The sequence below is a fragment of the Maniola jurtina genome, chromosome 4 (assembly GCF_905333055.1).
Source record: "Maniola jurtina chromosome 4, ilManJurt1.1, whole genome shotgun sequence".
Taxonomy (NCBI): domain Eukaryota; kingdom Metazoa; phylum Arthropoda; class Insecta; order Lepidoptera; family Nymphalidae; genus Maniola; species Maniola jurtina.
Genome location: NC_060032.1, coordinates 12,952,289 through 12,966,902, shown reverse-complemented (window position 1 = coordinate 12,966,902; position 14,614 = coordinate 12,952,289). Strand labels below are relative to the sequence as shown.

General features: G+C 35.6%; 1 protein-coding gene across 2 annotated transcripts in view; it reads right to left on the bottom strand.

The window, feature by feature from the left end:
* Positions 1-14,614, bottom strand: part of LOC123881302 (arrestin homolog) — a 91,712-nt gene that overhangs the window by 23,372 nt on the left and 53,726 nt on the right. For both annotated transcript variants that reach the window (XM_045930011.1, XM_045930012.1), the window contains exon 9: positions 8,594-8,702. In XM_045930011.1, coding sequence (XP_045785967.1) covers positions 8,594-8,702 — 109 coding nt within the window. The remainder of the gene's footprint in view (positions 1-8,593; positions 8,703-14,614) is intronic.

Genomic DNA, 14,614 nt, shown 5'->3' with positions numbered 1-14,614 from the left:
CTAGCAGCTGGAAATTTTTTAGTAACTTGTGATTTTTAAGTTTGAAAATTTATCGTTTATGACAGTTCTTGTATGCTCTGCTGGCACTTTTTTGAGAGTTCTGGTCTAGTTAATGGCTTTGTTCAATAGGTATGTTAATAATCTTTAAGAAATCGAGGAGTTCTAGCCCCTGAGATGAGAGTTCTAGCAGCTGGAAATTTTTTAGTAACTTGTGATTTTTAAGTTTGAAAATTTATCGTTTATGACAGTTCTTGTATGCTCTGCTGGCACTTTTTTGAGAGTTCTGGTCTAGTTAATGGCTTTGTTCAATAGGTATGTTAATAATCTTAAAGAAATCGAGGAGTTCTAGCCCCTGAGATGAGAGTTCTAGCAGCTGGAAATTTTTTAGTAACTTGTGATTTTTAAGTTTGAAAATTTATCGTTTATGACTCTTCTTGTATGCTCTGCTGGCACTTTTTTGAGAGTTCTGGTCTAGTTAATGGCTTTGTTTTATAGCTTTGTCAATAATATTTAAGAAATCGAGGAGTTCTAGCCCCTGAGATGAGAGTTCTAGCAGCTGGAAATTTTTTAGTAACTTGTGATTTTTAAGTTTGAAAATTAGTGCATCATGACTCTTCTTGTATGCTCTGCTGGCACTTTTTTGAGAGTTCTTGTCTAGTTAATGGCTTTGTTCAATAGGTATGTTAATAAGCTTTAAGAAATCGAGGAGATATAGCCCCTGAGATGAGGGTTCTAGCAGCTGGAAATTTTTTAGTAACTTGTGATTTTTAAGTTTGAAAATTTATCGTTTATGACTCTTCTTGTATGCTCTGCTGGCACTTTTTTGAGAGTTCTGGGCAAGTTAATGGCTTTGTTTTATAGCTTTGTCAATAATATTTAAGAAATCGAGGAGTTCTAGCCCCTGAGATGAGAGTTCTAGCAGCTGGAAATTTTTTAGTAACTTGTGATTTTTAAGTTTGAAAATTTATCGTTTATGACAGTTCTTGTATGCTCTGCTGGCACTTTTTTGAGAGTTCTGGTCTAGTTAATGGCTTTGTTCAATAGGTATGTTAATAATCTTTAAGAAATCGAGGAGTTCTAGCCCCTGAGATGAGAGTTCTAGCAGCTGGAAATTTTTTAGTAACTTGTGATTTTTAAGTTTGAAAATTTATCGTTTATGACAGTTCTTGTATGCTCTGCTGGCACTTTTTTGAGAGTTCTGGTCTAGTTAATGGCTTTGTTCAATAGGTATGTTAATAATCTTAAAGAAATCGAGGAGTTCTAGCCCCTGAGATGAGAGTTCTAGCAGCTGGAAATTTTTTAGTAACTTGTGATTTTTAAGTTTGAAAATTTATCGTTTATGACTCTTCTTGTATGCTCTGCTGGCACTTTTTTGAGAGTTCTGGTCTAGTTAATGGCTTTGTTTTATAGCTTTATCAATAATATTAATGAAATCGAGGAGTTCTAGCCTCTGAGATCAGAGTTCTATCAGCTGGATTTTTTTTCATGGCTTATGATAATAAGTTTGAAAATTAGTGTATCATGACTCTTCTGGTATGCTCTGCTGGCACGTTTTTGAGAGTTCTGGGCTAGTTTATAGCTTTATTTTATAGCTATGTTAATAATCTATAGTAAATCGAAGAGTTCTAGCCCCTGAGATGAGAGTTCTAGCAGCTGGAAATTTTTTAGTAACTTGTGATTTTTAAGTTTGAAAATTTATCGTTTATGACTCTTCTTGTATGCTCTGCTGGCACTTTTTTGAGAGTTCTGGTTTAGTTGATGGCTTCGTTTTATAGCTTTGTCAATAACATTTAAGAAATCGAGGAGTTCTAGCCTCTGACATCAGAGTTCTAGCAGCTGGAATTTTTTTCATGGCGTATGATAATAAGTTTGAAAATTAGTGCATCATGACTCTTCTTGTATGCTCTGCTGGCACTTTTTTGAGAGTTCTTGTCTAGTTAATGGCTTTGTTCAATAGGTATGTTAATAATCTTTAAGAAATCGAGGAGTTCTAGCCCCTGAGATGAGAGTTCTAGCAGCTGGAAATTTTTTAGTAACTTGTGATTTTTAAGTTTGAAAATTTATCCTTTATGACTCTTCTTGTATGCTCTGCTGGCACTTTTTTGAGAGTTCTGGGCTAGTTTATGTCTTTGTTTCATAGCTATGTTAATAATCTTTGAGAAATCGAGGAGTTCTAGCCCCTGAGATGAGAGTTCTAGCAGCTGGAATTTTTTTAGTAACTTGTGATTTTTAAGTTTGAAAATTTATCGTTTATGACTCTTCTTGTATGCTCTGCTGGCACTTTTTTGAGAGTTCTTGTCTAGTTAATGGCTTTGTTCAATAGGTATGTTAATAATCTTTAAGAAATCGAGGAGTTCTAGCCCCTGAGATGAGAGTTCTAGCAGCTGGAAATTTTTTAGTAACTTGTGATTTTTAAGTTTGAAAATTTATCGTTTATGACTCTTCTTGTATGCTCTGCTGGCACTTTTTTGAGAGTTCTGGTTTAGTTGATGGCTTCGTTTTATAGCTTTGTCAATAATATTTAAGAAATCGAGGAGTTCTAGCCTCTGACATCAGAGTTCTAGCAGCTGGAATTTTTTTCGTGGCGTATGATAATAAGTTTGAAAATTAGTGCATCATGACTCTTCTTGTATGCTCTGCTGGCACTTTTTTGAAAGTTCTGGTCTAGTTAATGGCTTTGTTCAATAAGTATGTTAATAATCTTTAAGAAATCGAGGAGTTCTAGCCCCTGAGATGAGAGTTCTAGCAGCTGGAAATTTTTTAGTAACTTGTGATTTTTAAGTTTGAAAATTTATCGTTTATGACAGTTCTTGTATGCTCTGCTGGCACTTTTTTGAGAGTTCTGGTCTAGTTAATGGCTTTGTTTTATAGCTTTGTCAATAATATTTAAGAAATCGAGGAGTTCTAGCCTCTGACATCAGAGTTCTAGCAGCTGGAATTTTTTTCATGGCGTATGATAATAAGTTTGAAAATTAGTGCATCATGACTCTTCTTGTATGCTCTGCTGGCACTTTTTTGAGAGTTCTTGTCTAGTTAATGGCTTTGTTTAATAGGTATGTTAATAATCTTAAAGAAATCGAGGAGTTCTAGCCCCTGAGATGAGAGTTCTAGCAGCTGGAATTTTTTTAGTAACTTGTGATTTTTAAGTTTGAAAATTTATCGTTTATGACTCTTCTTGTATGCTCTGCTGGCACTTTTTTGAGAGTTCTGGGCAATTTAATGGCTTTCTTTTATAGCTTTATCAATAATATTAATGAAATCGAGGAGTTCTAGCCTCTGAGATCAGAGTTCTATCAGCTGGATTTTTTTTCATGGCTTATGATAATAAGTTTGAAAATTAGTGTATCATGACTCTTCTGGTATGCTCTGCTGGCACGTTTTTGAGAGTTCTGGGCTAGTTTATAGCTTTATTTTATAGCTATGTTAATAATCTATAGTAAATCGAGGAGTTCTAGCCCCTGAGATGAGAGTTCTAGCAGCTGGAAATTTTTTAGTAACTTGTGATTTTTAAGTTTGAAAATTTATCGTTTATGACTCTTCTTGTATGCTCTGCTGGCACTTTTTTGAGAGTTCTGGTTTAGTTGATGGCTTCGTTTTATAGCTTTGTCAATAACATTTAAGAAATCGAGGAGTTCTAGCCTCTGACATCAGAGTTCTAGCAGCTGGAATTTTTTTCATGGCGTATGATAATAAGTTTGAAAATTAGTGCATCATGACTCTTCTTGTATGCTCTGCTGGCACTTTTTTGAGAGTTCTTGTCTAGTTAATGGCTTTGTTCAATAGGTATGTTAATAATCCTTAAGAAATCGAGGAGTTCTAGCCCCTGAGATGAGAGTTCTAGCAGCTGGAAATTTTTTAGTAACTTGTGATTTTTAAGTTTGAAAATTTATCGTTTATGACTCTTCTTGTATGCTCTGCTGGCACTTTTTTGAGAGTTCTGGTTTAGTTGATGGCTTCGTTTTATAGCTTTGTCAATAACATTTAAGAAATCGAGGAGTTCTAGCCTCTGACATCAGAGTTCTAGCAGCTGGAATTTTTTTCATGGCGTATGATAATAAGTTTGAAAATTAGTGCATCATGACTCTTCTTGTATGCTCTGCTGGCACTTTTTTGAGAGTTCTTGTCTAGTTAATGGCTTTGTTCAATAGGTATGTTAATAATCTTTAAGAAATCGAGGAGTTCTAGCCCCTGAGATGAGAGTTCTAGCAGCTGGAAATTTTTTAGTAACTTGTGATTTTTAAGTTTGAAAATTTATCGTTTATGACAGTTCTTGTATGCTCTGCTGGCACTTTTTTGAGAGTTCTGGTCTAGTTAATGGCTTTGTTCAATAGGTATGTTAATAATCTTAAAGAAATCGAGGAGTTCTAGCCCCTGAGATGAGAGTTCTAGCAGCTGGAAATTTTTTAGTAACTTGTGATTTTTAAGTTTGAAAATTTATCGTTTATGACTCTTCTTGTATGCTCTGCTGGCACTTTTTTGAGAGTTCTGGTCTAGTTAATGGCTTTGTTTTATAGCTTTGTCAATAATATTTAAGAAATCGAGGAGTTCTAGCCTCTGACATCAGAGTTCTAGCAGCTGGAATTTTTTTCATGGCGTATGATAATAAGTTTGAAAATTAGTGCATCATGACTCTTCTTGTATGCTCTGCTGGCACTTTTTTGAGAGTTCTTGTCTAGTTAATGGCTTTGTTTAATAGGTATGTTAATAATCTTAAAGAAATCGAGGAGTTCTAGCCCCTGAGATGAGAGTTCTAGCAGCTGGAATTTTTTTAGTAACTTGTGATTTTTAAGTTTGAAAATTTATCGTTTATGACTCTTCTTGTATGCTCTGCTGGCACTTTTTTGAGAGTTCTGGGCAATTTAATGGCTTTCTTTTATAGCTTTATCAATAATATTAATGAAATCGAGGAGTTCTAGCCTCTGAGATCAGAGTTCTATCAGCTGGATTTTTTTTCATGGCTTATGATAATAAGTTTGAAAATTAGTGTATCATGACTCTTCTGGTATGCTCTGCTGGCACGTTTTTGAGAGTTCTGGGCTAGTTTATAGCTTTATTTTATAGCTATGTTAATAATCTATAGTAAATCGAGGAGTTCTAGCCCCTGAGATGAGAGTTCTAGCAGCTGGAATTTTTTTAGTAACTTGTGATTTTTAAGTTTGAAAATTTATCGTTTATGACTCTTCTTGTATGCTCTGCTGGCACTTTTTTGAGAGTTCTGGTTTAGTTGATGGCTTCGTTTTATAGCTTTGTCAATAACATTTAAGAAATCGAGGAGTTCTAGCCTCTGACATCAGAGTTCTAGCAGCTGGAATTTTTTTCATGGCGTATGATAATAAGTTTGAAAATTAGTGCATCATGACTCTTCTTGTATGCTCTGCTGGCACTTTTTTGAGAGTTCTTGTCTAGTTAATGGCTTTGTTCAATAGGTATGTTAATAATCTTTAAGAAATCGAGGAGTTCTAGCCCCTGAGATGAGAGTTCTAGCAGCTGGAAATTTTTTAGTAACTTGTGATTTTTAAGTTTGAAAATTTATCGTTTATGACTCTTCTTGTATGCTCTGCTGGCACTTTTTTGAGAGTTCTGGTTTAGTTAATGGCTTCGTTTTATAGCTTTGTCAATAATATTTAAGAAATCGAGGAGTTCTAGCCTCTGACATCAGAGTTCTAGCAGCTGGAATTTTTTTCATGGCGTATGATAATAAGTTTGAAAATTAGTGCATCATGACTCTTCTTGTATGCTCTGCTGGCACTTTTTTGAGAGTTCTGGTCTAGTTAATGGCTTTGTTCAATAAGTATGTTAATAATCTTTAAGAAATCGAGGAGTTCTAGCCCCTGAGATGAGAGTTCTAGCAGCTGGAAATTTTTTAGTAACTTGTGATTTTTAAGTTTGAAAATTTATCGTTTATGACTCTTCTTGTATGCTCTGCTGGCACTTTTTTGAGAGTTCTGGTTTAGTTGATGGCTTCGTTTTATAGCTTTGTCAATAACATTTAAGAAATCGAGGAGTTCTAGCCTCTGACATCAGAGTTCTAGCAGCTGGAATTTTTTTCATGGCGTATGATAATAAGTTTGAAAATTAGTGTATCATGACTCTTCTGGTATGCTCTGCTGGCACGTTTTTGAGAGTTCTGGGCTAGTTTATAGCTTTATTTTATAGCTATGTTAATAATCTATAGTAAATCGAGGAGTTCTAGCCTCTGACATCAGAGTTCTAGCAGCTGGAATTTTTTTCATGGCGTATGATAATAAGTTTGAAAATTAGTGCATCATGACTCTTCTAGTATGCTCTGCTGGCACTTTTTTGAGAGTTCTTGTCTAGTTAATGGCTTTGTTCAATAGGTATGTTAATAATCTTTAAGAAATCGAGGAGTTCTAGCCCCTGAGATGAGAGTTCTAGCAGCTGGAAATTTTTTAGTAACTTGTGATTTTTAAGTTTGAAAATTTATCGTTTATGACTCTTCTTGTATGCTCTGCTGGCACTTTTTTGAGAGTTCTGGTTTAGTTAATGGCTTTGTTTTATAGCTTTGTCAATAATATTTAAGAAATCGAGGAGTTCTAGCCTCTGACATCAGAGTTCTAGCAGCTGGAATTTTTTTCATGGCGTATGATAATAAGTTTGAAAATTAGTGCATCATGACTCTTCTTGTATGCTCTGCTGGCACTTTTTTGAGAGTTCTGGTCTAGTTAATGGCTTTGTTCAATAGGTATGTTAATAATCTTTAAGAAATCGAGGAGTTCTAGCCCCTGAGATGAGAGTTCTAGCAGCTGGAAATTTTTTAGTAACTTGTGATTTTTAAGTTTGAAAATTTATCGTTTATGACAGTTCTTGTATGCTCTGCTGGCACTTTTTTGAGAGTTCTGGTCTAGTTAATGGCTTTGTTCAATAGGTATGTTAATAATCTTAAAGAAATTGAGGAGTTCTAGCCCCTGAGATGAGAGTTCTAGCAGCTGGAAATTTTTTAGTAACTTGTGATTTTTAAGTTTGAAAATTTATCGTTTATGACTCTTCTTGTATGCTCTGCTGGCACTTTTTTGAGAGTTCTGGTTTAGTTGATGGCTTTGTTTTATAGCTTTGTCAATAATATTTAAGAAATCGAGGAGTTCTAGCCTCTGACATCAGAGTTCTAGCAGCTGGAATTTTTTTCATGGCGTATGATAATAAGTTTGAAAATTAGTGCATCATGACTCTTCTTGTATGCTCTGCTGGCACTTTTTTGAGAGTTCTGGTCTAGTTAATGGCTTTGTTCAATAGGTATGTTAATAATCTTAAAGAAATCGAGGAGTTCTAGCCCCTGAGATGAGAGTTCTAGCAGCTGGAATTTTTTTAGTAACTTGTGATTTTTAAGTTTGAAAATTTATCGTTTATGACTCTTCTTATATGCTCTGCTGGCACTTTTCTGAGAGTTCTGGGCAAGTTAATGGCTTTCTTTTATAGCTTTATCAATAATATTAATGAAATCGAGGAGTTCTAGCCTCTGAGATCAGAGTTCTATCAGCTGGATTTTTTTTCATGGCTTATGATAATAAGTTTGAAAATTAGTGTATCATGACTCTTCTGGTATGCTCTGCTGGCACGTTTTTGAGAGTTCTGGGCTAGTTTATAGCTTTATTTTATAGCTATGTTAATAATCTATAATAAATCGAGGAGTTCTAGCCCCTGAGATGAGAGTTCTAGCAGCTGGAATTTTTTTAACAACTTTTGGTGTGAAGTTTGAAAATTTATTGTTTATAACTATTCTTCTATGCTCTGCTGGGACTTCTTTGTGAGTTCTGGGCTAATTAATAGCTTTATTTTATAGCTTAGTTAATGAGCTATAAGAAATCGTAGAGTTCTAGGTTCTGAGATTTGAGTTCTAGCTGCTAGAATTTTTTTAAATTACTTATGATGACTAAATTTGAAAATTTATTGATTTTTTCATTTGACTTTTTTTAGGTTTATATGCCAGAACTATCATTATAAAGTATGAGGAACTATAGAACTGAGATACGTGCGTACAGAGAACTCTTTTTTTTTCGCTTTGCTCGAAAATGATCTGCTACCGGAAGTTAGCAGAGCATTATTTCAACTGCGATTTTTTTAGCAAAAACGCCAGAACTATCTTTAAAAAGTATCAGGAACTATAGAACTCTTCTGCATGCGAAGGGAACTCCTTTTTATTTTTGATCTGCTGGCATATGCTCTGCTAAGTTCACGGGCACGAAGCTAGCAGGGTAAATAGAAGCTTGAGATTTTGCTCCTAGATTTATCTATCTCTATAACGTAATCTAAGAAAAGGATCGAAGAATCTAATCGTAATCAATACGATCTTCAAAAAACCTAAATCAAGACAGACCAAGTCCAAGAAAAAGGAGCTAAACATACACACTACATTATCTATACCAAATGAGAAAGTTCATCTGTCTGTTACCATTTACCGATTTTGACGAAATATGGTAGGTACCTACCTACAGAGGTATCTTACATCCAGGAGAGGGATATAAGCTACTTTTTAATCATGCAAATGAAAGAGTTGCCACAGTTAATGTCGAAGTCGCTGGTATAAAATTTAGTTTAGTAAAATATATTTATATTATATGTCATTAGTAAACATTACCTTTATTCTTCTCACAGTTTTGGAGGAATGGTTCGATATGAGGACGCTAACAAGTATCGATTCCCCGTGCGAGTAGGTGGCCTTGTCCAGCCACGCTTCCAGCTCCACTCTGGGGAAAATATCGTGTGATTAGCAAAGGTTAAACCGGACGCTATTGTGGAATAATACATTGAATGAGAATTTTAAATCAATCCAGTAAAGTCGTTAGGTATAGCAAAAAATAGCACGATGCTGTGTTAGTATGGATGAAAGGGTGAAGAGTAGAAAAAAAACGTTATTCATAAAACTAGGTAAAGTTCTGAACCGAGTAGGTACTGACACGCCTGCCTTTAGCAAGAAGGCGGCTAATAAAATGTCCAAAACACAGGCAATAAATGCGCTTCGAGAGTTACAAAACTAGGCAACTGAAAAATGTTTGAAATCCGAAGAGTTTCTGTTTATTTATAGATGAAAAAAATTAAGGACTTGTGCACACATGACGAAAACCACGCGGATCCAAACAACAGACTTCTCGCGCGGTTCGCATTAAAATTAAAATTAATATTATAAAGGAGAAAGTTTGTATGTGTGTGTGTGTGTATGTTTGTTACTCCTCCACGCAAAAACTACTGGACCGATTGGGCTGAAATTTAGAATGGAGATAGATTGTACCCTGGATTCGCACATAGGCTACTTTTTATCCCGGAAAATCAAAGAGTTCCCACGGGAATTTTAAAAAATGTACTACCACGTGAACGAAGTCGCGGGCATCAGCTAGTTAAAATTAAATTCTGTATTGCTCAAAAACCATGGGCGCAAGTATCATTTGCATAAAGCCTATGTAGGTACTTGTTATAGTCTCATATATAATATAATAGGTAACAAAAGCTAAGCCCTCTCTCTCTCAGCTAAGCATAACATAATATACCTACAGTGCTCTCCTTAAATCGATGGCTTATTTTATACAGAAGAAAGAAGAAATCTGCTGGTAAGATAAAAAATCATGGTTCAAATTAGCGTCTTATTATTCGTTCACACAGTCAGTTTCAGCTAAAAAGAGGCCTGGAACTCATTAGAGATGATATCTGACATATACATTGTTTTCGTAATATTGCGCGCTCTAAATGAAATATTGAATAACAAACCATCTACTGCTAGCATAAACACCTCAGCCATACTACCAAATAATATGTAGATAGAAGTTAAATTTTATATCATATCTACCCAAAATAAATAATTTCTTTTTTCAAATATAACAGTGAATCTTCCACTGCACCGTTCCAAGGTCTGAACTTCTCTTAGTTATTTGCACACAAGGTCTGCCTAACAAACAGTGTTCATTTACATTACAATGCGTTTTGGTTTTGAAATGAGATGTGAATCATCTTCACATCTCTCATAATTAATCACGTCGCCTCTTTGAAGGAGTTTCATTTTAGCGCGGTTCAAATCGCATCCGCACGTTCTCCGCATGTCTGAACTGACCTTAATTCCTCGTCCAGGCCACAATATTATTTTGCCGTATATTGTAAGAGATTTATCGAATTGAATAGTGGCTGAGAGTTGAGACTATTAAGTTGGCGACACAAAATTTATCCTCCAAGGGATTTAACCGCATACCTACAGTATGAAGTTACGTAAGAAGTTACCTAGGTTTGATCATAGATCAAAATTTTAATTGGAAATCTCACATAGGAGCTGTGTGCAACAAGCTAAGGTCAATATTGGGAAAATTTTATCACCTAGACCGAGTCTTAAGTAAACATACAAAACTAGTAGTATACTATGCGTTAGCAGACTCAGTAATTAGTTATGGCTTGAGTATTTATGGCAGAACATTTAGTACCTATCTCACAGAAATTAAAAAAATACAAATTAGACTTTTAAAACATATTTTAGGAAAAAAAGAGAAAAAAAAATACAAAGGACAATATGACAGTATTTTTAAAGACTTACAAATTTTACCTATCAACAAAAAAGTAGAATATTTAATAGTAAAAAATATTTTTTTCTCAACTAATTATAAAAAAAAGGTTAAAATGAGGGATAATCGTAGAACAAATAGGAAGGTGAGATTTTCAATGCCAAAAATTTACAATTACTATGGCAAAAGAATAAGCGCATATATAGTACCCAAATTATATAATGCAATCGGCTGGGTTGAGGAGGACAGCGATGGGCTCAGTGAGGGAGTCCTTAAGAAGAGGTTAAAGAAACACCTACTTAGGGACTCCCTAACGGAGTAGGTCCGTGCTTTATAAAATTAGTAATTTATGTTTTGTGTTTTCTTTTGATTTGTGTGATGAGATAGTAATGTGTTTTTGTCTGTGTAGTAAATTAGTTAGGTTTAAATAAATATTTAATAGTGGTAAGTTTATTATAAGTATAGATTAAGGTGTATGGATAAGTTAGTTAATAGTTACGATAAAATAAGAGCGCCACCTCGCCAACAAACTGGCCCACCAGTTTGGCGAGCGATAATATTATAGATCCAATGTTAAATTTTTTTTGATTAAATAAATTAAAAAAAAAAAGAAACAACTCACTTCTTTCTGGGATAAAATCTCATGAAAAATGTAGGTATAGCTTTCTGAAGCTACCCTAATGTAATAAAACAAAGCGTTAAACGAGATGTATGGGATTGTTTTGAAAACAAACAAACTGAAGTTCACATTACAGTTCGCTGACCCTGAATTTTAACTGTAATAGTTCTAACTCATAAAATCCAATAAGTACAGTAGTGTGCTCAGGAACTCCACAACTTGTTCCTTCTTAACCGTTCTACCATAGAACAGCGAGAAACCGTGAACCGTGAGCTCGATATCCAATCCACTCGCACGAAACGTTATTGCTCAACGTTTCTGATACGAACTACTCAGGTTTGGCCAACGCCCTTCCAGCGTTCGTGCCTTTCAAGAGTGAATATAGGTATCTTCTAAGCAAGCGCGCTCCAACTTGGAGACCTCATAAGACCTTTCCTTAAGGCAATCTTCCAAAGTCACCACGATCCAAACTTCATAGTCGCGAATCGTTCCTCCCTGTGTTGGGGACAATATGTAGAGAAACTTTCAGCTTTTATAAAATAACGAAGGTCTGGCACGCGCTGGCTCTCTCTCTATAACCGACAGATTACATGAATACAATAATATTAATCTTGGCGGTAGGTTTCGAACTTATTATAGCGAATAAACAGTTTTTGTTTTCTATTATTTAGAAGATTTATATCGTAAATATCTAATTTGACGCCTTTAAAGAATAGGAGGTTAGCCAAGAACAACGATTTGATCGAGTTTCCGATCGGTAGGTATTACCCTGCAAAACTTACTTACGGTGATTTGATTCGACTTTGCGCGACCTATAAATGTATTTTCACATTTTTTGGAATCACTGTGAAAGTTTCTTCTTCGTGTTAACCTCAGATGTAAAAAGAGTAGAGTTTCCCACAAGTTTATCCGCTGTGTCTGTCTGTGTGTCCTTCTGCAATAACATTACCTTGATCTAAAGTTTCATCTATGACAACCTGTGGTCTACCCAATACTTCTACATCTTACAGCAGATGTAGATTTTGAGTTAATTGATTTGACCTCATTAGTTGGCTTACAGAAAGAGTCCGGTAATTATCCGACCATGTTTTTTGACCAGTTTCCTGCTCAATGGAGCACAAGAACTCAGCCCTTTTAAACGTAGGTCCACTGAGTTTGTAATCTATTTAAAAATAATAAAAAAGTGAGCGAACGAGCAGGCGAGTCACCTGATTTTAAGTGACTAGCGCCGCCCATGAAAATTAATTGGAGCAGCAGAGGAACCACCAATAAGTTGCCGGCTAGTCAGTATAAGTGATTTGGTAAAGTGGTGATAGTAAAAAAAAAGAATACCCGACTGAGTTTGTTGTGGGCTCTTCTCAGACTTAGGCGCGCTTGAAACCCTCGTAGCTTTAGTTTTAAGTTACGTAATTAATTATCACCACTATGGCACTATATCGTACAAAAACAATTTCGACCATCAAAAGGAGTACAATTGTACCTACATTGAATAAATGATTTTGACTTTGACTTTGAATAACCCCATGTTGAAATCTAGCGGGACCACCGCCGAAGAGAGTTGGTTCCATAGATATCAGGAGCGTGGAACGAAAAAAGTTGTGGCACAATGGGTGGTCAAATTGCACTAAGCTATCATGTGGTGAGGGTGAAATTGAACTATATATTCTATGGATTTGCCTTGACCAGTAATTAGTTGGTAGACAAATTCGACGTTGGTAGATAGACCCAATCATAGTGATTAAGGTCTAATGTTGGAGTCGGAAGGTGGTGATTACTAGGATATCAGACTTATCAAACGTGGACCCATAATTTAAACTTGTCGGGGGTAAGTAATTTTTTAAATTAAAACTGATTGTTTTTCCTAGTACTACAAAAAGCTCTGAGCGTCCCTTCCAAAATCCTAGTAGTAATTTTCACCGGACCCTGTATTATTATTTTCAGCAACCCTTAGTATTATTAGCTCATCATAAGTTTATTTGTAAAAAACCCAACGTTACAGAGAGATGTGGGCGACGGGCGTACCAATTCTAATGCAATTTATTTAGCTTTTCTCTCTAGGGATAAAAAGATTTTGCTTTGAAAAGTTTTCTGCATTTCACTAACATAACAAAATATTTGAGAAATGACATTTCTTGAAAAATAAAATAAGTAAGTACTAAGTATAATTTATGCACGACACGAGTTTCTACTTAGGCTGTCTCTCCACCAGAGATGTGCTAAGTTGATAAGCTATGGAAAGCGGCGCTGCATAACGCGTTATTATACCTATAAAGTTAAATGTCACACTCCATACATTTCCTCCTTCACCTTTCTACCATCACACTGCAAAGCATCGTCAAGGTCTGCATCCGTACGTAGTCAACATTCCTCGAACACGTACGAAACGATTTGCTTCCTCTTTCCTAATTCGAACCGCTAGGATATGGAACGCCCTTCCGGCGTCAGTTTTCCCTTCTACCTATAATATGGGTACCTTCAAGTCAAGAGTGAATAGGCAACTTCTAGGCAAGCGCGCTCCATCTTAGGCTGCATCATCACTTGCTAGCAGGTCTGATTGCAGCCAAGCGCTAGTCTATATAATTAAAAAAAAAAAAAAAAATCTATACCCATGCAAAACATCACATCGAATCGATTCGTTGCTACATTACAGCGTGATTGAAGGACAAACCAACAAACAAATACACACATAGTGATATTTATTCTAGCTTTTCCCCTGATAGAGACAAATAGCGTGTCGCAGCAAAGTTTTTACGGATCGCATTCCTCTCTCCTCTATTTGCGTAGAGCTCTTTACTGGAGAATTAGTTTTAAACAGCGACCGTCTAAAAGCTTTTATTCTACTTTGTAACTAGAAACTGGTCAAGTGCGAGTCGGACTCGCACGCAAAGGGTTCCGTACCATCATACAAGACTTACTTATAGGTAACAATTTATTTTGTTTTTTTGATGTAACCACAAATTCACGGTTATGGAATGTTTTCTGTACCTGTCAAATTTCATGATTCTAGGTCAACGGGAAGTACCCTGTAAGCTATAATTCGGGTAAAGAAGTCTTGACAGACAGACAATAAAGTCCTATAAGGGATCCTTTAAGGGTAATGGTTCCTTTTCCTCTGGTGATACGGAATCCTAGAAATGTTACGAAAATTTTCAGCGCGATGGAAGTTTTTTATTACTTTCGTAATTTTGAATGTATGTTTAGATTTAAAGTTAGAACGATTTTGTATACGAAGATATTTTGAAGGGTACTTACATCGTTTTAATTTTTGACGTGACAACGTCTTATAATTCGATAGAGCCGGCTGCACGCACGAAAAAACATGACTCATGCGGCGTTACCTCGCTCTGAGGCGTTCCATGTAAGGCTTGAAGTGCAAGCGAGAGCGCGGAACGAGCGACAAAGAAGCACAATCGGCCTTTGTTGTCACGTTCAACTATCGTCAGTAAACCAATAACAGATTTATAATAATAATAACAAATAATAATAATAACAAATTTAC